This window comes from Triplophysa dalaica, chromosome 1, assembly GCF_015846415.1.
Source record: "Triplophysa dalaica isolate WHDGS20190420 chromosome 1, ASM1584641v1, whole genome shotgun sequence".
Classification (NCBI taxonomy): domain Eukaryota; kingdom Metazoa; phylum Chordata; class Actinopteri; order Cypriniformes; family Nemacheilidae; genus Triplophysa; species Triplophysa dalaica.
This window is the reverse complement of record NC_079542.1, coordinates 3,985,826-4,010,648: the sequence shown is the minus strand read 5'-3', so window position 1 is coordinate 4,010,648 and position 24,823 is coordinate 3,985,826. Positions and strand designations below refer to the sequence as shown.

Genomic DNA, 24,823 nt, shown 5'->3' with positions numbered 1-24,823 from the left:
ACTTTTTGGGTGAACTGTGGCTTTAAGCAACCATAAGGAGGCAGTGTTCCACTTTCAAAGACACAAAGCATTAACATTGATTCAAGCACTATAACCCCATTGAAATCATTCAAGGCTTTAGATGCAAGTGAATACTCAAATACCTTTTTAATAATTTATTCATTATAAAATGCATTATTTAATCGTGTTGTCTCACAACAAAAATGTTGTGAGAATTCAGAAGAATGAAACGGTGAAGCTGAACTGGTCTCAAGTGAAATGCAAGTCATGTCTCTCTTAAAACCCATCCGTGTGTGCAGTTTGATATCAACTCTTGGTGACTCTAGATAGAAAACATGCTCAAGCCATGTGTGCGAGATGAAGAATGTAGTCTTTCATTCTTCACATCTGAAGAAATGTCAGTGTGTGAAAGTTCTTTGTTATAAAAAAGAAGAGCATGTGAAAGCAAACCAGGCAAGATGGGACTACCATTAGAAGTGACGTATGTTAGATGACTATAAAGTTTCCTCCTACAGCATGTAGTAACAACATTTGAAGATTTGGTGAAGATTGTGGTGCTATTGTGTAAGCAGCACAACACCGGCACACCTGCAGTTTGGCAGAGATTTCATGCTTCACATTTTAAGGAGTCAATATATTGTTTCTATTTAAAACTGAGCAGTTCATTTCCCATAGTGATGCACAAGGTCGTATGAGCTCTCCAGAAGCCTCTTTCATTTAATTGGATTTTAAGTAATACGACCTACAACACCCGGGGACCAATGTAATGAACATTTACACTTTCATATTTAACATCACTGTCACACCAACATTTCACATTTCATTTGATGTTTGATAGTGCACATGAGTGGAACAACTTGGAATCAAGTTTAACATGAACTTTAGAAAAATCTTAATTGAAAAATTAAGCAATTGACCTTCGAGGACTTCAGTCTGATAATGACTGACGTTGAGGAAAGGTTCGCAATGCACTGAAAACACACTGCTAAACAACCTTTTGCTCTTAAGCCTTGAGAATATAAAAGGCTTTTTACAGTTTCACCTGCATTTCGATCAAGCCAAACCACAGAAACCTTGTTTGAGTTTTTACAAAATGCTCACTCACATTTATTGTACAAAAACAATTTAATAAAACAAGCAATATAAAAACAAAGGTGTCACAAAAGTGCAATATGAATATTTAATGTGACAAAACACATCTGACAAAATAAAAGTGTAAAACAAAAACAACACAGAGATATGCAAAAAAACCTACATGTAAACAAGAAAACATGTCTTCATATTGGATGGTCCTGAAACATCAGTGAGAAGCCTAAACAAACACTTAACAAACACATAAATCACAATGGAGAGCTAAAGCACAACATCAATAACATAACAAATTGTGTCTCAGTGCAACTAACAATACGTGATCATAATTATAATCATTATGTGTTTTTATCACTGACTCTTGGGTTGACATAGTACTTCTGCGGTGAGTGATGAAATATATAAAACGGTTTGGTGATTGGTGACTAACAGATTTTCTGTTTTTCCAGAGAAATAAAAAGACAACAAACAAAAAAAAAATACAAATTAAAAGATCATGCACACAAAAAACTTAGAAACCCATCACAGAAATTCTAATGGTTTCCATTACAATATCCTTACAACCCAATATAAGTTTAAATCCATTACATTCCAGTAGACACCATTACAGTTTCCAATACGAATCCCTTTAAAACTAATAAAACCATTATAACTTCTTTAATGGTTTCTGTTTTTATTTTTCAGAAGAGTGTTTACATTCTTGGTTTAGTTTGGTTTTCTTTACAACCTGTTTATAGAAGCAACAAAGTTACACAGTTAGTGTTTGTGAATTTTAGAAACTTAACAAAAAACATGCTGTACATTAATATTGAATGCATTGAATCCCAAATATCTTTGTTTTCTGTAAACAGATTTATTTATTGCTTGTAAAGCTGCATCGTGTACTGTAAGCAAAAAACTGACAAAACATCAGAGCTGACAAAAAAAAGATAACATTTATAAACCATTCTACACAATATTGGAAAGTTGTATATTGACAAATTAATGATTTTGTGCTCTGTGTTTCAGTCCAAAGGTCACTAATACAAGATCTATAATCGGTGAATAAACTTTAAGTAGCAGTCAGTGAGCACTTGACCGTTACCTATAGCACCACATTATTTTACAGCACCAGGTGGGTTTACTCCTTTTCATCTGTAATAAATAGAAACGTCAGGTAAACTTAACCTGCAGTGACATGATGTCACACATAGACGGCTGCTGAAATCTCCCTGTCTATTACTAAAAGAATAAAAAACTGTTTAGTAAAATAACGTGAAACAAGGGTAATAACCATCATGAGCTGCAGTTTTAATACAAGTATTTGGAAGAGTAAAAAGTACAAAAAAAGATATTATTTAATATACTTGTACCGTCAAGTACTAAACAAAGTACAAAAAATGTGCTCGGCCATATAAAGCTTCTTTAGTCATAATAATAATGAGAAAGTTTAGCATCATTCATTTGAAATGTAGAGGTGAAATATGAGCGGCATTATCGAGAACAGCCGCCTGCTTGTACATTATGCCGCATATTACACGGTTGTTTGCCACATGAGAAAAAACTGGACATGAAATGTGAATGAGAAATATTTAATAAGCTTTTTACTGAATGCAGACCTTCAGTGAGGAAAAGCCGTTTACTTTCAGTTTCAAGGTAAGAAACAACCTTCAAATGTCACGAACAGGCAATTTGGTTTAAGCATTTGTAAATATAATGTCATATTATAAAAAGAAATATTTTATAAAGAAAAACCTGTCAAAATGTTTTGCTGCATCCGGGTTACCATGTGTTATTAGTTCTATGCGGTTGTTATCTGGGAATAACAAACATGCAAATGTCACGACTGGCCAATCAGAATCAAGCATTACAACGAGCCGTGTAATAATATGATTTATGGCGTGTTTATACCTGTAGTTTTTTAAAATTTCTTGTTTCTTTTGGTCTGGACAAAAAAAGAGAACAAATATACAGACCACTTTGCAAGATGTAAACACTGGTCCAGAAACACTACCAGTTTTAGTTTTTATTTATTTATTATAATTCATTTTTATTGTTATATTAAAAAGTATCTTGCATATCTATTTAGATGTTTTAAATATCTGTTTAACATTTTAAATTGGCTATTAATATTATGTTAGTATAGTTTTGTTCATTGGTTTGGGTTGCGTACTTAGGAAGTTTTTCTGGACCAGCGTTGAATCAGCCTTGTTTACATCATCCAGAGTGGTCTATAGTCCTGATTTCAGCAAACCGATACCTAAACTTAAGAAACGACACAACTGGTGTAGACAGGTTTTTACTATTAGGCTTGTCACATTAAAGCATTCATTTTTTGCAGTTCCTGCTTCCCTTTACCGTTTTGTACATTTTTTGTATATGGTCTCGGTTTCCAACATAAAAACATAATATTAAAAAAAAAAATTGTTATGTCGAGTTTGGAAAACATGAGATTAAGTCAAAGATATCCGTTTTTAGAATCTACATTTTGTACACATTTATATAACAATTTTGCAACTGTATATATCTAGTTTCTCACTCCTAAAACAAAACCAACTGAAAACCGTCTTGCTTAATGTTGGGACACTTGACTTCCTGACAGGCTCCTTTTTAATGGAAGCAGGTCCGGATGAGTGTTAAATCCTCTCGACTCTCAGCGGCGTGTGGTTCGATCGCTGCCCCTCGAGTTCAGCCCGCACGTCTTACAGCACTGCGTCCAGACCGACGGCAGCTGGCATCGGCCGAGCCACAGCAGAGTCTGACAGAAGCGGAGTGTCAAATGGTCACGTAAACACGGCTGACCTGAAAGAAACCCGCAGAGAAGAAACATGAGAGACGTTGTAGTGCAGACAGGGTGAGAATGCCTCGGCTTGAGGGGAATAGCCGGTGTGAGTGTGTGTGTGAGCACTGGAGCATAAAGACACAACACATCATAACAACATTAACACTACAGCAGGAATCACTGATATTGCCGTCTGTACTGTGTAAGTTAAAACAAACATGCAAATGAATAAAAGACTATAAACATAAGTTCATAAGTATACATGTGTATGGTATGGTTGTTTATAATAATGTAGCTTTTTTTTATAAACAGGAGGCCCAATGCATTCAGTTCACACATTCTTTTTACACATGTGTTCCCGGGGGACTTTTGTGTTGCTATTGTTTGCTCCAACAATGAAGCTAAAGGAGGACTACGTGTTTTTAATTCTTTCTACCTTAATGTCAGTTGATAATATAGAGCCTGCTGTTATTTTTCTATTTATTCAAAACCGAGGGATAAAGCGAGTAATATCACGACATGGTTCTGAGGGTATTTCAGGACATTTGTAGCAGGTGCATGAAGTAGTTATTTGGCCATTTCAGGGAGTGTGAAATAGAAAGATAATTCTCTTTGCTATCTATAATGAGCTGCTCCTTGTAAATCAAGACTTGGGTTAAAAAAGCTTGCAGTAAATTAAAATATATTTTTTAATTTAATAACACACACACACACACACACACGCGCTTATATCAAGAAAGACCTATTATACATTACTTATAGACACAATAGATTCTCACAATTACATTTTTACTACATATCCTGTCAATGGTTTACATATTTTACTTTGTTATTTTTATTAAAACATTTCCGATGTTATGTTATAGATTCTGTTTTGGTTTTACAGCTAGTTCCAATAATGTCAGTTTTTTTGTTTAAAATGATCTAAAATGCTAAAATCATTTCATATATATATATATATATATATACACACATATATATATATATATATATTTTTTGGATTCTTATGTAATATATAAATATATATATATACAGCTGCGTAAAAAATGAATAGACCATTTCGAAGCACAATTTGAGTTTGAATTTACTATTTATAGGTATGTGTTTATTAAACAAATTATTTGTAAAATTATCATTTTTTGTTTCATTCTGTGAATGACTAAAAATAATTTATCCCAAATGTGAAAAGTTCATATTTACTTTTAGGCACTAAAACATTGTCATATTTCTACATGTATTTAGGAAAAGTACAAAAAAGTGTGATAACCTGGATTTTTATGCCAGTTTTCATGTGTCTTGTCATGCTGTCAGTCTTTCACTTTATTGTTGGATGACTTTGTCACTCCTGAGGTTTGATTTTGTTGAAATTCAACAGATACTGGACTGGAAAGACCACAATAAATTTAGAAATGCTGATTTTAAATGAAACTTTGGAATGGTCATTTTTTTGTGGGTGTATTCATTTGAAGTTCAAATGTTTTCTTTAAGAAGGAAAGAATAAAAGTTTCTTTTTTGTAACATCAAAAGATTCTCAATGACATCAGACTATAAAACTTTATGTTGCTGTGTGGAATGTCCTCTTCTCAATCAATATCAGTTGAATTGTTCAGAAAGGTTTTAGAAATCTTCATGTGTCAAAACAGGGCTGAACAACAATAGCAAAAGTCCTGGAGTGAACTTTTTGTTTGATGCCTCAAGAACTTGAACAGAAAATCTGCAGATAAACCACATGCACTATTGATTCAGCAATCATGTACTGTATCCATCACCTCCAATCCACACAGCTGCGACAATGAAATTCAGAATTTTGACCTGAAAAATCTTTCTTTATGTTGTCTACAAAGTTTTCTTTTTATTCTTGGTAGGTTTTACAGCATTGTCAAAGATAAACATAAACATACATGCCACAAACTCTGCTATAACGTAAGTACATAAACGACCCTTAGTCCTTACCCCAATTCATAACAGTAAATTAATAACAATGATTTATTAATCTGAGCTCTCTGGCACGATTTCAGTTTGACATCATCTGATTTAAAGACAACATTCATATATTGCCATCCTGGCCTCTTAGTGTCTTTTTGTAACCTCTCAAATCTTTAATGTTTTTCCCTTTGTTGGGCACGTTACTCAATCTATTATAGTTCAGTTTGAAAGATATAACACTACAGAGAACACATTTAGACTGAAATAAAACAACAGTTACAATAGAAACACTCAAGGAGTAGAAGGAGATTTGTCTTTCATTAGAGCAAAGTGTTATACACAGTTGCACACAATGAATTTCAAGGACATTTCCATTGAATTCATTTCAGACTTCTAACAGAAGAGTCATTTATGTCAAGACTCGATCTGTCTTAACACGACACCGCGCTCTGAGATCACACAGTGTGTTGACATCAGTGAGGTCAAAGAGCCTCCAGCTTCAGTGGGATCACACGCTGCCCCCCACGACCCCAGCAGACCCTCATCATCCCACACTGCTGCTCTGTTCACACAGAGATGAGATGTGACGTTGTGTAACAGTGACCCTATAACTTGTCGACTTTATCAAATATCTCATGTGCAAAGTTAGGAGTGTCACAATATAAGGGTATTGACAATAACCATGAGATTGATAACTGTGATGATAGACATTGTTCTGTAGTCATCTGCAAGAATCGTCTGAAAACAATTTTTTTCTGTTAACACCTGATCGATAAATCTCTTTCTATTCTTAAAAAAAACTTAGCTCTGTATACTGTGGCTATATGAGACCGGTTTTACCGCACTTATGCTTTTCGTTGTCCTTATGAGGCAAACAATGGAAGCAATTGGAACAACATATGTAAATGTGTTAATACTACACAAAAATAATACAACATCAGAATCTGGTTGAAAATCCTTCACAGTTGCGTTTTGTACAAAACAGAAGCAATCTTTATGTATAAATTTATTATAATTAATAAATCCATTTATTTTTAATTATAATGGCATAATTTTTTTTTTTTTATATGTATTAAATCATAGTTATTTACAAATATTATAATAGTAAGAAACAACTATAAAACAATAATAATATCATTTAAATATTAAAATGTGATATAAATAAATTCTACAATATATATTCATTAATACATATTTTGATATATAACGATAATTTAGTTATTTTGCAATATTATAGCCATACATTTTTTTTGTGAATATGTGATATTAGAAAATTTTATTTTCTTGTAAAAGAAATAAACTTTAAATGTATTTTCCACTCTATTTACCTAACTGTGTGTTCACACAGCCAGCGACAGCTAGCGACAAAGCGAGGCGATGTCAGCCTGTGCGCATGCACAGTAGATAAAAACCATCATGAAAAAGGAGATTTTTAGTGCAAGCTAAGCAAACCCAATTTATGGTACAAGATATTGTACAGTTCATGTTGGGTTCAATTATTTATAGTAAATAAATCCTTGTAGGAAGAGACAAGTAACACCTAGCTACAGAGTTGCACAGTTAACCAGCACTATAACTATGGTTGACTGCAATTTAAAACTGTGCGTGTTTTAGATAACACACCCACGCAAACACACACACACACACACACACACACACACAAACACACACAAACACACACACGCACATCCTGTATTTACATGATATACTGCTCAGTGAGAGATGCTGTGATACATGATGTGCTTCAGCTGGGGGAGGAAGGGGGTGGAAGAGAGATCTCATTCCTCTGCTTTGACCTCTGGAGTCGTGACCCCACCTCTCTCCAACATCCTGTAGGAGCAGATCTTAAACTATATTTCCTGTATTACTGTACTTCCTCTCTATTGTTTGTTTATTTTTGGTCAATCATTGAGAACTTGAATCAGCTTCCCTACTGCTTAAGAGAAATAAAGAGATAATTCTTCAAATCCATGAAGAGTATGGAGGTGTAAAATGAATGTATATTGTAGATAGACATGTGCATGATTAACCGCAGTTACCACTAAATCCTGCTGAAACTGAGCTGGCTACGATAATGCAAAGAATCAATTATTTTATTGATGCGTACCTTGTCCGTGAAGATCGGCTATGGGATCAGTAGGAAATGCTGCTTGATCTAAAAGCACTGCGAGCTTATAACGTGCAATTAAAAAACCAAAACCCTTCAAACATGATCATTATAAATATACTTTATTATCATGAAAATACCAGAGGAGGCTTGAGGAATAGTGATAAAAACACGTCCTTAGGCATTTCCTTGAACTACATGTGTTATGGTCTTCTTCTGCAGTGCGTATTTGTAGTTTCTGCACGAGAGCGCCCTCTGGCTTTCGAATGAAGCAGCATTTTACAGTACTTTACTCACAAGTTGTGCATGTAAAATAATAATGTCAAATAATCTGGATTTGGGTATATTTGACGAGCAATGTTTGAGTTCATATTGAGATCTTCAATGATAAATCTGAGCTCAGTTTGTGACACTGTGGACATCTCTTTAGGAATTTTCAAGGAGACGTTTGTAAGCTGTATGACTTTTCCTAAGGAGAGTTTCCATTTGCTCTCCATTTAATTTCATAGGAGAAATAACTATATTAAATATAAAAAAGTTTTTTCCTCTTATGGGTAGGAATATGACAACATGCCTCAAGCAAAGATCTTCTCAGTCTGTGCTCAGATTTGCCAAAATGTATAAACACCAAAGATTTACATCAAACAATTATCAAATGATCTGAGCCATGCTGCATACATTCATTTTATAGCTCTGCAAATCTGAAATAAACATAAAACTGGAAAAGGTAACTATAACCTCAATAAAGCTTTGTGTATAAAAGATCAACAGCGTTTATATTTATAAAAATAGAAATAGAAACTTCTGAAATCATATGAGGTGTGCAGGGGGGAGGGGTAGGCTGAACTAAAGCACATTGTCAACAAAACACAGACATCAGTTTCACTCAGCGCATGTGGTTCATGTCCGAAACTTGTAGGATCGCTGGGAGAGTGTATCGAGCACAGAAATGCTATGTAATACGCCCGACTCATTTTTTGACAAGTTGACCATGTTAAGCATGAGAAGACAGCACGTTTAATATTGTAAAGAAGTCAGAATGCATGACACATCGTTGCATCACTCCTTTAACATAACTTGTGGTTTCCAAAGTGGTTTAAGATCTGAATGGTTTACTCTACAGAAGCACAGGCTGAAATTATAACACAAATGCATGTAGCAGGTAGCTTGACTTGCAATAGCCAATGGCTTACAGAACTGTTCGTTGTTTATGTGTTTGGACAACTCTAAAATCATTTACTCTAAACAGTTATGCAAGAACTCTCTCATCATCCAAAAGACTGTCAGCTTTGAGGAACGATCTCAGAGATCGGAGCCTAGCCGGCAATAAAGTAGATGTTATTATCTGAGGCCCAAAAATAAACAAAGCTATTAATAGTCCCTGAGGACACCAGCTTTTACAAAACCCAGAGAGGGGAAATCCACATTCAGAGAGCATCACGACAAATATCAGCCAGAATGGAAAATCAGTGATGCAATGAGTGTCAGACTATCAGTTCAATCTGTGCCAAGCGATTTTGGCAGTTGTTAAAGCAACAAATTAATTCAAATCCTAACACAAACAAAAACAAAACTACTACCCGGGGAGCATTGCATTAGCAGCGCGAAAGGTTGTGGATTCGAATCAGGCTACACCAATACAAAAAAATCACTACCAAACGCATTATTGTTCAAGTAATGTCATAGAGAAGATTATTTTGAGAAGACTTGAAGCAATGACTATTGGTGTGATGAAACAGTGGTCAAATACTGCTTTGCGTTCCAAGGTTGCACAGTGTACGGTGCTACGAGAGCATCGCGATGCTAAAGCTTCAAATTCCCTGTTTCTTATGCAGGGTTCACACCAAACGCGAAAAGTACTCGCAGAAAAGTTTGTTATTTCTGCGTTAGTGACACGATCTGACAAATATTTTCAACCTTCGCAGAAGACAAGATGGACGTGTGATTCGCATCAATAGCACCGCCTGCAAAGAGTTCCTTATTTAGAACGACTCGGACGAGATAAGGAGTCAGTGAGTCATTCATCAAGACACTTGCTTTGTTCTTGAATGAATCAGCTGATTTAAATTATTAGCATGATACAGTATCACATGGTTTTGTGATATTTCATAAGGTATAGTATTGTAAGACATGTTTATGGTACTGTTACAACCTAGTTCTTAGTCACTTCAGTCGGCCATCAAAGTTCCAGTATGTAAAATTTAGCGACATCTAGCGGCGAGGTTGTGAATTGCATCCAATGGCTTACTCCACCCCTCCCTTTAAGAAGCACTATGGTGACTGACACAAGACTAAAATGTCATCACGTTTTAACTTCTTCGCTGAAGGAGATGATGCATTTATGAAACGCGCTCTATAGAGCAGTTTGCCCGTTTAGGGCTACTGTAGAAATAACATGGTGAATTACATGCAAGGGGACCCGCGGTGTATGTAGGAGGAAATAGCTAACTCTAAGGTAAAAAAACACAACGATTCATTATGTAAGGTCTTTGAACACAGTTATGTATATTAGGGATCAAACGATTCTATATTAGGGATGAAAATGATTATAATGACGATTCAAATCGGATGAGGTGTGACCTGAATCGCAATACATTTATTGAACAGCAGGAGCCGCCATGTTCACCGCAAACCTAAACGTTGACATGCTGATTTCTTAAATGCAAAAGAAATCCAAGAAAAGCACAGACAGTATTAGTTTTTTATATTAAAGAGACTTTTTCTATTATTAATTTGTTTTAAAATTGCAGTTTAGTTTTGTTATTTGAAATAAAACATAAGTTTATTATACAAAGAAACGTGAAGCATTTAAAAAAAATTATGCAATTGAGTTTGTTCATTTCTAATTTGTTTCGACTCATTTTGTAAAAATAAATCGTGAGTAAATCGCATCGTGAGCTGAATGAATCGTTACATCCCTAATGCATATTATATTTAATTTCTTTTAATAAAACCTACAAAAAATGACACATGAGACCTTTAAGTCTACCCCACCGGAAAGAAATAACTGTGAGCAAACAGCCTTCAACCAAAACAAATCCCATGTAGGCGGACTCGCTAGATTTCTTTGGACAGGTAAATCACAAACTGCTCATCATAAAAGATATTTTAGCACACCGAGTCAAAACAATTTTCTCAGACAGACCAGGGGACATGTTTCGAAATGACATGATGGCTATTAAAGTGATGTGAGGGAGAAAAGAATGAGCGAATGAAATTCATTACAGGAATATGAATGTTTAACGGTCATAGTGGCAATTTACATGTTATTTCACATTTAGTGGTAACTACCATTTATGGACTTCAAATTAATAACCACTTCTTGCAAAATGAACTTTCACTGTTGAAACTCAAAAGCGTTTTGAAGCTTTAAAAGTCAATGTTAACTGCAGTATTAATGCTGGATAACACAATGAAGGTTACAGCAATAACAGCAAATGCAAAATTTGACGAAGAAGTGTTAACAATAAGATGTTCTCAAATAAATATGGTTTGATTATTTCCTCTCCACATTCAGTTCTGATTCCATTCTTGTATTCTCATCCCTACACAATACAATCCATTCATGATGGATTAAATCAAATCCTGCTCTATAATTCTTTGTGCATATTCAGTTTATACTTTTGTACATCTGTTCTGAAAGCCACAGCCATCCTGCACAACACTGCAGTCTTGTACTGTGTGCAACTACAACGTGATGATGTGAAAAGACTCGTGTTGTCCTGTGTCTCAAAGAAATGGTCCTCTGCTGTGTTGTTTGGGCTGCGGGCGGTCTGCCTCACTTCAATCCCCACTGGCCCGTGACAAAAGAGCAGCAATAAATGAGGTGACATGGGTCAGTGAACAGCACAGACATTCAGTCTGTCCAATCTGAAGTGATCGCCCTTTATAAAACTTTCTATAGCAGAACAAGGTAATGATTGGCTCTTTTTAGGATATTAGTTTATTAAAGTGACGAATGTATGAGTTGGCATGCTGTCGGTCTGAAGGCGTCTGGTAACTGCACCACAGGACAAACCACATTCAATACGGACTACTTTCGCATCTAGTTGTGTGCCAAACTCAAAAATCACAGTTAAATACACAAAAAATCTCTTATCAACACATTTCTGTTCAATGTGAGCACTGTGGGACATAACGCAACACAATCAAACATCACAGCCAATCAGAGTAGCGTCTGATCGATCTTTGAGACATTCCCTGTCAATCCGGAAAGTACAATTTTTCTCCCAAGCCCACCTCTTTCGCTTCATTCAGCAGTTGAATTACCGGCAGATCTTGACTATCATCAATTCTGAGGTCGGGTATCGTGGGTTTAAAAAGGTCGGTGACCACTGCTCTGAAGTTTCTGTATAGAAATAGCTATAAATGTAAGAGAATAGCAAACTTCACTTTACAATCATACTGCTTATGGGTGATATTGTTGGGATCCCTTCCCAAATATTTTTACAGCTGATGAACAATGATAGCTAATCCAAATCTATTCTGATTTTAGGGGTTTATGAATTTTGAATAGTGATACACCGATACATTCTTTTTAAAGGCCGAGTACGAGTACCAATATTTTTTGTCTGGTACACGCTGATACCGATACCTATAACCGATGCCTGTATAATGTACAATAATGTTAAGAAGCCAGTCTCTTACTGGTACTTTTTTTCTTCTTGTGTTTTTAGGTCTATTTAAATTTAAGTACTGTTTTTAAATTAAGTTAAATTCTTTTATGATAAGTAGCACAATTGTACTAGCACATTTACTTCAGTTTGCTAAAGTAAACAAAATACTCTGTGATCGAATTATGAAAAAATTCAATGTGAGTGTATTATAACTTGTTCAAGTCAACCCGACTTTTATTTTGACGGACACCCCGCAAATGGTGTTTGTTTATGTGTTTGTGTCCTCGTGCAGTGAAATGCTGGCCCTGAAAGCTTCACAAGCACAATGCGTTCAGGTCAAACAGTCATGCAAAACAAGCAGAATACATATTTAAACAGTATCTGAATATTTCGCTAGCTGTTAGCGGTTCAGCGATAATTTCTTGTTAGGAAATAATACATTTGGCAGATTCCGTGCCATTCCGTGTTGTACAGCAAATTCTGTTTTTATGCCTGGATTCCTCGATTCCGTCCACGTTTACTGCATTGCGGAAATCATAGGGCTCTATGTATGTCACGTGTGGTATCGGTCATTGGTATCAGTGTGTAATTATGAGTACGAATACATGAGCTTGGTATTGGGCCGATACCGATATCGGTGCATCCCTAATTTTAAATGTGAAACTGCAGCACGCAAACTTAAAAAAAACGTTATCATCCATTGGTGAAATTTACTATATTTACTAGAGTGAACACCAAAGTGTGCTACAGCATTATTTTCATGCGAGATATATTACAAACATACCTGAATAAGTGCTAATTTACTAACAGCTTGCGGCAGCGCAAATACCTCTGCTGGCATAAAAAAACTGCTACTACCATTTACGAAAGACACGCAGTGAAAATTTGCGCTGAAATTGCGTGGACACAGCTGCTTTTGCGACTTATTGCTTATGCATTTGTAGGAGTTTCCCTTTTCAGACACAAAATGTATGGATGGGGAGTATTTAAATGAATTACGCAACGTGACTTACTAAGGATTGCGGTGGTCATTGTATTGGTATTGGCATGTTTTAAACCATGCACTAATTTGCGCTCCTCTTGCAGTAGATTGCGTTGGTCATTATGGAAATGAGATGTCTGTGTTTTAATTGTGCGACTTGTTAGTAAATCACCAGCAGAAATGTCCACTAACATCTGTGCTTTCTTGAAATAACGCTCCTGCCCTGTTTAGTAAATCTGGCCCTTGGTGTTTAAAACAATGTAATGCAATAAAGTGATTGTTTATTTTTTAAAGTAGGCTTACTCTTTAATTTAGTAAACGATCACACAACACAATGCTCAATAGGATTGGTGTGACCTTAATAATCCTACTCACCAGAGGGGGCGCCATCACATTCTTCAATGTTACACTTTTGTGCGTTCTTCGGCCGGGGTTCATGATCACAATCTATGTGCTCATTATCTTCCTCCAGTTCGGCTTTAGTGTTGACACATTTCACCAGACGTCTCTGAATCCCTCCTCCGCAAAACACTGTACACTACCAACACACAACAGACTGATCTTTAAATGTATGGTAAAAAGTAATAACATAGTTTATTTAATAGTCTCGTGCATTTCAAATCTAAAAGCAGTTGTGATAGTGTTTACCTGATGGGAAGAGCTACTACATTAGAAAAACAATATATTTGAGTAATAAACCATTGAAAAACAATAGAAACTTACAAAAGTTCACATTTGGCATACAAATTCTTTTGGCTTCCAACACCAATATGAACCATTAGATGAACCAATATTATGAACCAATATGAACCATTTACCATTAAAACCAGTACAGAATTATTTAGTTATCTGTGTTTTGGGTATTATTTCAACAGGATTTAATGGTGTTACACATAAACAGTAGAGATCATCAAGGACCAATTTAGTTTTCAATAAAACCAACAAAATTACCATTATAACCATTAAATCCACTAGAATTCAGATAATGATTTATGTTCTTTAAGCAGGATGTCATGTTTATTACCTGGTTGTTATGTGAAGTTGTAATTCATTGTGATAACACGGAGTGAGTATCTTCTAATAATGTGATTTTCAGTGTCATCATCACTGTGTTTGCATGAAATCTTTATTTATTATATAATTAAAACCTTTAATCAGACATTTGGTCAACAAACTGTGTATATTATTTTCCATATGGAGTGAATCTTGATGGTGAATTATTTAACGAAACTAATCGAGAACCTAACTGTATAGACATTTAAAAAACGACCGTATCAATTTATGGAGTTTTTTTCTTCATTTGTTTATTGTGTATTGCTAAAAAGGAAAATTCCAAATTACCCAATTATTAATAAAGTAAATGCATGCACTTTATGGTTCAGACCTTACCAGGCAAAGAAGCAACACATTTATGAATTAAGTGCACAACGCTGTTCAGCTGATTTGAATTAAAACTATTAAAAAAAATACATAAATAAAACATCCTGTAATTCAATATGCTCACCTGACCCCAGGACCCCGTCACCCACTGTGTGCACGGATGCACGTTGCACGCCTGAATGTAGCTTGGCTGTACGTCCTCATTACATCTCCCAGTTTCAGGACACGTTACCAGTCTCTGCTGGTCTCCACCTCCACACAACTCTGAACACTGCAAGCATTTAAAACACATCAGACCGCCTGACTCACAAAATTGAGAGGATGAGAGAGGAGAAAATCTCACCGGCCCCCAAGATGAGGTGTACCACTCTAAACACGTCTGTATGCTACAAGTCATTTGGACAGGAGGTCTGGGGCTCGTTGCCTGGCAATGAAATGGCCGCAGTGACCTCAGATCCCGCGTGTCGTAACACTGGATCTCTCGCCGTTTCACTCCTCCGCCACAGTTGTTTGAGCACTGCCAAAATAATGGAGGATAAAATATCTGCTAAGAGTCATCACGTGTTTGAGTAAGTTCAGGCACTTGGCTTACTTTGCTCCAGTTTCCAATCTTCCATGCGGCGCAGGGTCTATGGTAGCAGCGACGCGCTGGCACCGGTCTGGTGGTTATGTCGCAGTCGGATTCATCGCCAGTGCTGCAGGACACCGACCTCCAGATGGCACCGAGACCACAACTTGTTGAGCACTACAAAAGAAAGTCATTTGTACATCATGTGTAGAGATGTTCTTAGTTCATCAGGTTTTCCTTTAAAGGTCAACATAGTCACCGTCATGTAGTTTAAAACCTGTACATGACTCTTTCTTCTGCAAAGCACAAAAGAAGATATTTTGAGAAAAGTTTTGTGTTCATACAACGGAAATCAATGGGGTAAGTGTTGTTGGGTATCAAAATATCTTCTTTTGTGTTCTGCAGAAGAAAGAAAGTCATTCTGGTTTGGAATGACATGCGAGTGAGAAAAGAGTTTTTATTTTTAGATAAAGTTCAAGTCACGTATTCCTGAGTTAACATTTCTATAAACCCATCACATTTAAGTGTTATTGACAGACCTGTTTCAAAAACTGGAAAGGGCTGGGCTAAGGTTCATAAGGTTCACCAACCTCTCATTTCCTGCTTCATTCAAAGCTTCGCTCAGTCATTTTAAAGCCACATTTGTTTGATAAGAACTGCTCCTTAAGAAACAAAGGTTGACTGTATTTTACTTGAAACCCAGACTGTGCGTGCACTCCCGGCGTGATTTTGAGGCAGATACCAGCATCATGTGGTTCCCCGTGAACATTTTTGGTGCCTAACAGCATTAAATCTGGTGTCGGAGGACTGTGATGGTGGTGGTACAATGCTGTTTTCATATCTGAAGAATGTAAGAAATGCGTGATTCACTACTCACTGCGCTCCAGTTGCCTTTTCTCCAGTATGCAGGGGTGGAAGAAGATGGCACCAGCGGGGTGTGCACCGGCGGGCTTGAAAAAGGGTCGCTGCCGGTACCCTGAGATGTCTGCTCATTAGAAGTATAAAGCGTTGGGTTCAGACCAACAGGGGTCAGGATTCGTGATGTTTTAATCTCATTGTAATCAATCTCGGTCCAATTAGGGACAGGGGTACCCCAAGGCTCTGTGCTGGGATACTGATTTACAGTGGCTCTAGCTCTGAAGATCTTTTTTGTCTCCTTTCCAAATGTTGCGTCTGGAATCTCAGTCACATGGGGCTCCAAATGGCTTTCCACATCTGTAAGAGGTAGAGCAGTTGTTCCAGCTGAGGTCATACTACTGTAAAGTTTGCCTGAGCTGGAGGAAGTTGGAGAGGGAGTGAAGTCTTGAGAAAGGCTATCCGAGGTCAAAGTCTCTCTCTCTGCAAACCTTTGTTCATGATTCTCATTGTACGCTGTTGATTCAGTCAATCCTGCATAGTTTGTAAAGCCATCAGTGGACGAGAGTAGCTCAGATGAGTGTGAAGTTGTTTTTGTCGGTGAGGCCGTCATGCTCCATTGGGATGGAAACACATCTAATGGCGGTTTAAATGTTTGCCTGCTTTCCCAGTCACCTTCAACTCCAGGAACATCATCACCAACCTTCTCTTCGTTCATCACATCCCAAGTTCTGTAAGATGTTTCAAGTGGTGCAGGTGTCGAAAACTCCTTTGGAATAGCTTCATATGCGTGGTTCTCCTGAGGATGATTCAAGGTTCCCGGAGCTGTTGGAGGGTTTCTGGTAGTACTGAAGTCCTGAGATAAGGCAAGATCAAAGTCTGATGGATTCCATTTGTTAAATAGCCTCGCACCTGTAGAGGACGGTTCAGATGTTGTGATGACAGGAAGGAAATAGTCTTCGGCAAAAAGCTTGTCATTATTTTCACCTAGCAATTCATAACCTTCTGTATTCTTGCTGGTGGTGCTGTCAGAGGGCACAGCGGAGGTCCCGTGTTTATCCGTGATGGTGGACGGCAATGAGGTAGACATTACAGGAACATCAGTCCCTTTCAGATCTCCATCTTTCACTCCCAAGTTCTCAAACACATCGTTGACATCTCTATCAAAGTCATACGACAGATCCTCATGAAATTTAATAAAATTATAGTCGTAATAAAAATCGTCCACTAGAAGATTGTCCGCGACAGAATTTTCGGAAGACTTTTCTACATGGCTATAATGTGAGTAATCTTCTTCCACTATATCATTGAGGTCAATGTTGCCCTTGTGTTGACTCCTTATTGTTCCAATGTCAAATTTGAGCCCGTGGTTGTCATGAGGTATCGCGTTTATCTCATTGAATACTTCTTTGCTAGATGCTCCACTTCCTGACCAATCACTGCCAAAGATGTCGGAGTCCGTGGTGCAGTTCTGAGCGTGGCATGATGTGGTTGAATCAGGCTTGAGTTTTGAATCGCAATCCACACCGGTATTCCAGCTGCAGGTCACGTGACGAGTCCAGAGACCCATTCCACAGCTCACAGAACACTGTGCAGAAAGAAAATCAGTAAGTCAAAGTCGGAAAATATAACAAAGAATCTTTAGAGAGGAGCAAATGTTCATGCTACAAATAGGAAGTAATAATACTTTAGTGATGGTACTAAAGATATATACCATAGTACTGAATGAATACCATAGTTTCGAAATAGGACAAGTCCAAAAATATTTTACAAAATATTACTTATTGTTGATCTGTCAAACATCACTTAAAGCTTCAATCATTTTTGTTTAAGATAAAAAAATCAGTGTTTAAAACTGTCTACTTACTTTACCACGATTCACAGTGGTAAACTAATAAAAAAGATGTATAATTTGTGACCCTGGACCCCAAAATCAGCCATCTGAAAGATGAAAAATTTAACTTTCCATTGATATGTGGTTTGTAAGGAAAGGACAATACTTGGCCGAGATATAACTATTTGAAAATCCGAATCTGAGGGTGCAAAAAAATCTTAAATAATGAGACAATGGTCTTTAAAGTTGTCCACCAGAGGTGCTGTAACAGGCCGTTGCTAGAAAGAAACAGGTTTATTTTAATGCTCTCTATTGGCTTCACGCTGTAAATACATTATAAATAAATACAATTTGAATCTACAAAATATCTTCATGAAACATGATTTTTACTTACTATCCTTATGGTTTTTGGTTAGAAAAATCAACAATTTTGACCCATACAATGTCAGTTGAAGTCAAAAGTTTAAGTTTCTGAATCTGGAAAAGGCGGAAAATTTGGGGAAAATAAGGGGACTTCTGTAAATTAATGTAAATAAAGTGTTATTGTTTTGTTTATATATTTATTTTTTTATTTAGTAATGTCTTTCGGAAGCTATAAAAATACATTTGTCTGGAAATGAAACATGAACAATTTACACCAAAAAAAAAAGAAACGTTTACTTCAATGTAAAAAGATGAATCTCAGCATCATACAGTTAGTGCTGGACATTAGTCAAATATACAGAAATGTTGAAAAAGCAAAGATTCTGGAGGACCTGGATAACTTTTCTGAAGATCAGTCGACAGATTAATGACAACTGTGACAAAACATAAAAACTGTCATCGATGTGGTCCAGGGCCATATTTGAGCTGTCGTGGAATGATTCCGCTGAAATGTTTGAAGTCATTTGATCTCAACCCATGTAAAGGTAAGAATGTAAAGTGACCTGCAATTCCACCTCTATGTTTCAAACAGAGATGTCGATAAAGAGGCTAAAGTTATGCACTGGAATTTATATGAATAATTACATTGAAATATTGAACAGTTTTATGTACCGGTCCTGGTTTGAGTGGCTTGTTGCTGTCATACACTGACCTCTGACCAGTTTCCAGTTATCCAGTCTGCAGGGCAAAGCACACCTGTGTTGCAAGGTGCAATTGCTTCAGGCTTAGACAAGTGTTGACATTCAGAAGGCAGCAGAGCTTTCCGCTCATCCAACCCAACACTCTGAATACAGAGCACTGTTCTCTTACTGATGCTCATGTCACCGCAAGTCGATGAGCACTTCTGCCAGTCCCCGACCCACCACCTGAAGACAAAACAATATTACTGCAATTCCCCATCTGCTCTTTGACTTCAAAGTGATGCTGATAAGGACCATTCAGAGATGACCAGTTTTAGTAAAACTCACATGGCTGGACACGGTTCCTTGTTACAACTAGTCTGTTTGTCGTCCGGTCTGGTCGACAGATCACAGTATTGTTCCTCAACGATTCCAGATGTTCTCTCAACACAGTGCACAACTTGTCTTTGTACACCTGGAAAAAAATGACAAATAGAAGAACATCTGTTTATAAAAGAGGCACAGGCCCGTTTGCCAATGAACAAACACTCAACATCTGGCAATCACATGAGTTCTAGTGCTGATTTGTCTGGCATATGAACAGAGAAACGGAAGACATTGTACTACAGACTGCAAAAAACTGAAGGATGTGAATGAGGTCACTGGATTATATGAGTTTAGCACAAAATTACACACAATTAAATTAGTTTACTACTTCACAAAGCTTTGTTTCTCTGCCAGCAGGAAGGAAGACTAACATAAATTTCCATTCATGACAGTAAAGATGCAGAAAAAGATATTTTAAAGAAATCCGATAACCAAACAATGCTGCCTCCATTGACTTCCATTGTAAAATCACGGAATAATAAAAACATTTGTCAAAATATCTTAATTTGTGTTCCATGGAAGAAAGAGTCACAGACATGAAGGTAAATAAACGATGACCGATTTTTTTATTTTTGTGTGCACTACCCCTTTAAATATTATGTTCGACAGAGAGAGAGAGAGAGAGAGAGAGAGAGTCCTCTGCACAGCTAGTGTCACCTCCTCAGGATGATTTTGACCTTTATTCCTCAGCTCTGAGAATCCCTGACTCTTGAAGTCTCTGACGGAGAGATGATAGCACGAGACCTCACAGTCATGGAAGGTGTTTCATGAGTGTTATCAGATAAAGTCTCAAACAGATGGAGTGAAGAAGCCTGGGGCCCCTCTTCTATAATAAATGGTGTGATCCTTAAAAACTACACATGGAGACAAGAGGGCTCATCCCACATCTACAATTTATAACTTACTGTCCTGTGTTTTGACTTATGACAGTACACTATAAAGTATATTTAAAGGTTTGTTGTGTACATTTATGTATATGCTGTAAAAATAGTATAAATGATTCCTATGACGTGATAAGAAAAAACTTACAACGAAGATAAATCTTTCTTATGATATATAATATGAATCATACAAAATAATATATTATTAACAGTTTGTTTAATAAATGTTCTCTATGTCACACCATAGGACAAATGTATGGTCATTTTGTCAACCAACCAAATACAGGTAAGGTGTTCGGGTCTGTCATTGGTTCAACACCCAAGAAACACAACTAATAATAAAATATATACCTTGAATCATGCATTTCAAGTCTCCATGGATAAAAGCGTCTGATAAATAGATAAATGTACATGTGCACGCCTATGACACCTTAAAATGTTGTTTTGGAAGACATCTAACTAGGTTTTGAGTTTTTGCATTTCCATTTATTTTTTGCATTCGGATTCTTTGATAACCAAACTGATTGTGCTTACTGAGGCGCAAATCAGCGAGAAATAAACATAGACACACTCAAGGATTCAACTTGATCCGTGAAGGCTCAATTTCAACATTGCATATTTTTAATTCTCAGTCCCCACTATATCATTTGACAAACTATGATCAGCGAAGGGCATCCGAATCTTGGAGGAGGCAGCCGAGTAAAGAAGAAACAAATCTTTTTTCTCCGAAGGCATGAAATGAGATGCAGGCCGAGATAACGCTGTAATCGTCCTTTTTGCCTTTGTTGCACAATGCAAGCAATGCACACTGCTTCGCTGTGTCCACACATTGCACACACACACAAACAAACAAGCAACATTTCTTAAAGTCCTTTGTAATATCGGATGTTTCAGATTCGAACATGCATGCACGTTAGAGCTAGGTGTAAAACATTATTTGATGTTTTGGCACCATTAAAGTTGCGTCTGGACCAACACAAAGCTTTAATTCCGCTGTCATGATATAGAATAATTGATTTACCTGCTGTGCCAGAGCAATTAAATGATGCTGTTCTTCAGAGCACTACAGTAAATTAAAGATGAGCGGCGGTTAATTGCATCTAAAAATAATCATGTGACACGCTAGGACGCTGCAGGACCACTGCGATTTTATGAGGTTTTAACTGGGAGAACCAATGCTATACTATTCATGTCTCCTCAGAATGCAAGACTGAATAAAATAGAGACAGAGTGGATTTAGGCCACGTCCACACCGGGGAAAACAATCCAACTCTCTCCATTGACTTTCTATTGCAGGAAGCTGCATCCCAGGCCCAGCTCCACAGGGGGGCCAGGGTGGGCTATGCCCACCTTATCAGAAGCTTTGCCCACCCTGCCTCCACCCAGAGCCGTGAAGATAGAGGGCTCCATGAAACACGCTGTTGCCGTGAAAAAACTTTTCCATTGCAGTAAACGGACTTGGTGCGATTCTCTCTCTCAGCGACTCAGAGTAAGAGTCCTGCACGGGTCCTGTTTGATAAACCCGCACCCGCGTTAATCAAAAGAACACCCGACCCCACATCCGAAAGCAGCAATTCATTTATTCCGTACCCGACCCTACCCGTTTGATAACAATGCCGCAACCTGAACCGCACCCAAATCACATCTACACGATGTAAATAAAACAATTTATTTTCTCACATAACAGGTGACAAAAAATAGGAATCCTGGGTAATCCATTTGTTAACATGTAGAATCCTAACTCAACATGGCAGAGTTTCGGGAGAGACAGACAGTCCACTTAAATATTTTTAGCTAATAGTAGCTATTCTATATTTTACTGTAAAATTATACAAAACATTTTTTACATTTTCACCCAACTTTTCTCACAGTAAATTTTCTGTAAAGAATATATGGACAAACAATATGTCAAATGAAACAGAGTCTCAGCATTTAAACAAAAGAAACCGTATTCTTCTATCTTCATTTGTTCGTTTTTTTATCACACCGTAGATCTGGGTAGGTTTCTTCAAAAATGCATCACTTTGATTAATAAGCTGAGATAATTAACGTTTTTTGTCACAGATTCCGCCCAGATTACACTCAGAACAATATCAAAAACCGTTAAAACATATACGTTCTAGGTTCTGGGATTCTGTACTTTTTCCCAGTGGAGTGTAACAGCGCCACCTGCTGTACAACAGTACAAACACATATTGCCGTAAAAACTCGTCTTTGGCGGGGAAGCGTTTTTTTTTAAATGTCGAGATAACGCGTCAATGGCGCTGAAAGAGTTAAGGCCAAGGTGCCATCAAGGCTAAACAAAGCTTATGCAGAAAAGAGACCAGGAGCATGATGAGCTAAAACATTTTTTTAAATTGTGATAAGAGTATCGAGTCCATCCGCTGCATGCGATTGGCTACAATGCTTAACGCTAGAATTAGAAATCGGCTCTTCAGCCAGAGCTTGAACACAAATAAGCACAGGACCGTGTAAAAGCAGATTCGCAGCAGACCCATTCTGCTTAACAATGCTTCACGAGAGGAAATAACTTGTACTTTAAGCTCATGAAAAAGCAATAACACATGGACTGGACATATGAGTTTGTGACAGAATTCTTTAAAATGAGTAAGTCTGGTAAGTCAAATATCCAAATGTCAGTTTTATACATTATATTTCTATAACTAATCTCTAAGCTGTAGCATTTGGACAGTAGGCTACGCAACTTGTTAGAATATGGATAAAGCAGAAAGCTTGCTTGCGAGTGCTAATATTAGCTAATATAGCTAACAGCTATCGAACAGTTTATCCCACCATCGTTTTAGTTGAAAAATTAGAATATATAATGTTGGGTCCTTAAATGCAAGTTTTTTGGAGGTCGATAGCTTATAAAACATAGTTTTTTGGCTTGTTTACTGTACACTTTGTCACATAGCAGTCTTTAAACATCGTTCTGTTTATTGTTATAAGTCAGAAATGATTATAGCTACACGCAATAGAAAGTCAATGGAGAGGGTTGGATTGTTTTCCCCTCTGTTATGTGTGGTTTTCTGATTATAATGCTTTGTCTCTATGATGGGAATAAAACATTTCAACATTAATAACATCCTGATATGAGAAAACATATTTATGTGTTGAGCATTTAGCATAAATAAACACTTAAAGATTTTCATCCCTGTGAGAGTTTTGAATGATGATAGGCTGGAAGATTTAGGTTATAGTTAGTAAGAATACTCACGACATACAAAACTCACAGCATACAAAAGATCTAATAATCCAAATCCAAAAAAACTCCTTTTCATTTTGAACACATCTGTCTTTTTCTTAAAGGCCAAGTAATTTAAAATCTAGCGGCAAGGTTGCGAATTGCAACCAACCGTTCACTCCACCCTCCCTTTCGAAACACTACGACGTCTGACAGAACATTACATGCAAGGGGACCCGCGGTGTATGTAGAGAGAAATAAGCTCATTCTAAGGTAATAAAAACATAACGCTTCATTGTGTAAGCTATGCATACACAATGAAGGCATAGCTATGTAGACTATATTGCATTTCTATCAATATATCATCACAAAAATTACACAGTGGACCTTTAAAATTAACAAAAGTTTTTTATAGTACACTGCAGGTCAAAGGTTTTTGAACACTTACTCACTCACTTATTGATTTTTCAACATTGTAGAAAGACAGTAAGCTCATAAAATTGTAGAATAACACAAAGGGACCTATGTGGATGTGGATGTTTATGATCGAAACAAAAAAAATAAAACATGTAATAATTTAGCATCTTTAATGTAGTCTCCTATTGCCTAAAATGCGCAGAAATGTTCTCTTGCCATTTCTCCAGCAGCATACGCACACAGCTACAAGTCCTTTGCATTAAAGCCCAGATTTATCTTCATCATTGTACTGCTTTTTTAACACAGAATTATATAAACAGTACATTTACCGTCCTGTGGAGAATAACTGTACAAAAACTTTGGAGATTGAGCCTTTGATATCCCCTACTTTGTCAAAAATGTACTTGGTGACTGAGATCAAAGAAACAAAGCTTAATCTGCAGGCTAAATTATTCATTAAAACAAGGATGCAAAACCCAGAAACAAAGATTAAACACAATTCTGCTCATTCTTATTTGTAGACAAGCACAAGGGAATACTCAGATGTGTATTCCTAAACATTTCAGCAATGTGTGTTTCTAATCACATCCGTAACAGCACTGCCGGTTTTTACAGCTTTCGACATCCATTACTCGAATGCTTAGCAGATTAAGAAAAGGCTTCGGGATAAACACATCTGTTCATTTGCAGCAGCAAAGAACAGAAGAAGAATTGGTGTAATCAGTTTAATATCAATAGACTTCACTGCAATAAAGCCCAGAATGAAAAGCCATCAATTGTGGTAGAATTTCTC

The 24,823-nt window shown here is 36.9% G+C and overlaps 1 protein-coding gene across 1 annotated transcript in view; it reads right to left on the bottom strand.

Moving 5' to 3' along the window:
* Positions 1–1,143: 1,143 nt before the first annotated feature.
* Positions 1,144–24,823, bottom strand: part of LOC130428075 (A disintegrin and metalloproteinase with thrombospondin motifs 7) — a 49,563-nt gene continuing 25,883 nt past the window's right edge. The window contains exons 17-24 of the mRNA XM_056755925.1: positions 19,510–19,636; positions 19,194–19,407; positions 16,307–17,872; positions 15,454–15,606; positions 15,205–15,378; positions 14,986–15,132; positions 13,857–14,019; positions 1,144–3,870 (exon numbers count right to left, since the gene is read on the bottom strand). Of these exons, the coding sequence (XP_056611903.1) occupies positions 3,722–3,870; positions 13,857–14,019; positions 14,986–15,132; positions 15,205–15,378; positions 15,454–15,606; positions 16,307–17,872; positions 19,194–19,407; positions 19,510–19,636 (2,693 nt within the window). The 3' untranslated portion in view covers positions 1,144–3,721. The remainder of the gene's footprint in view (positions 3,871–13,856; positions 14,020–14,985; positions 15,133–15,204; positions 15,379–15,453; positions 15,607–16,306; positions 17,873–19,193; positions 19,408–19,509; positions 19,637–24,823) is intronic.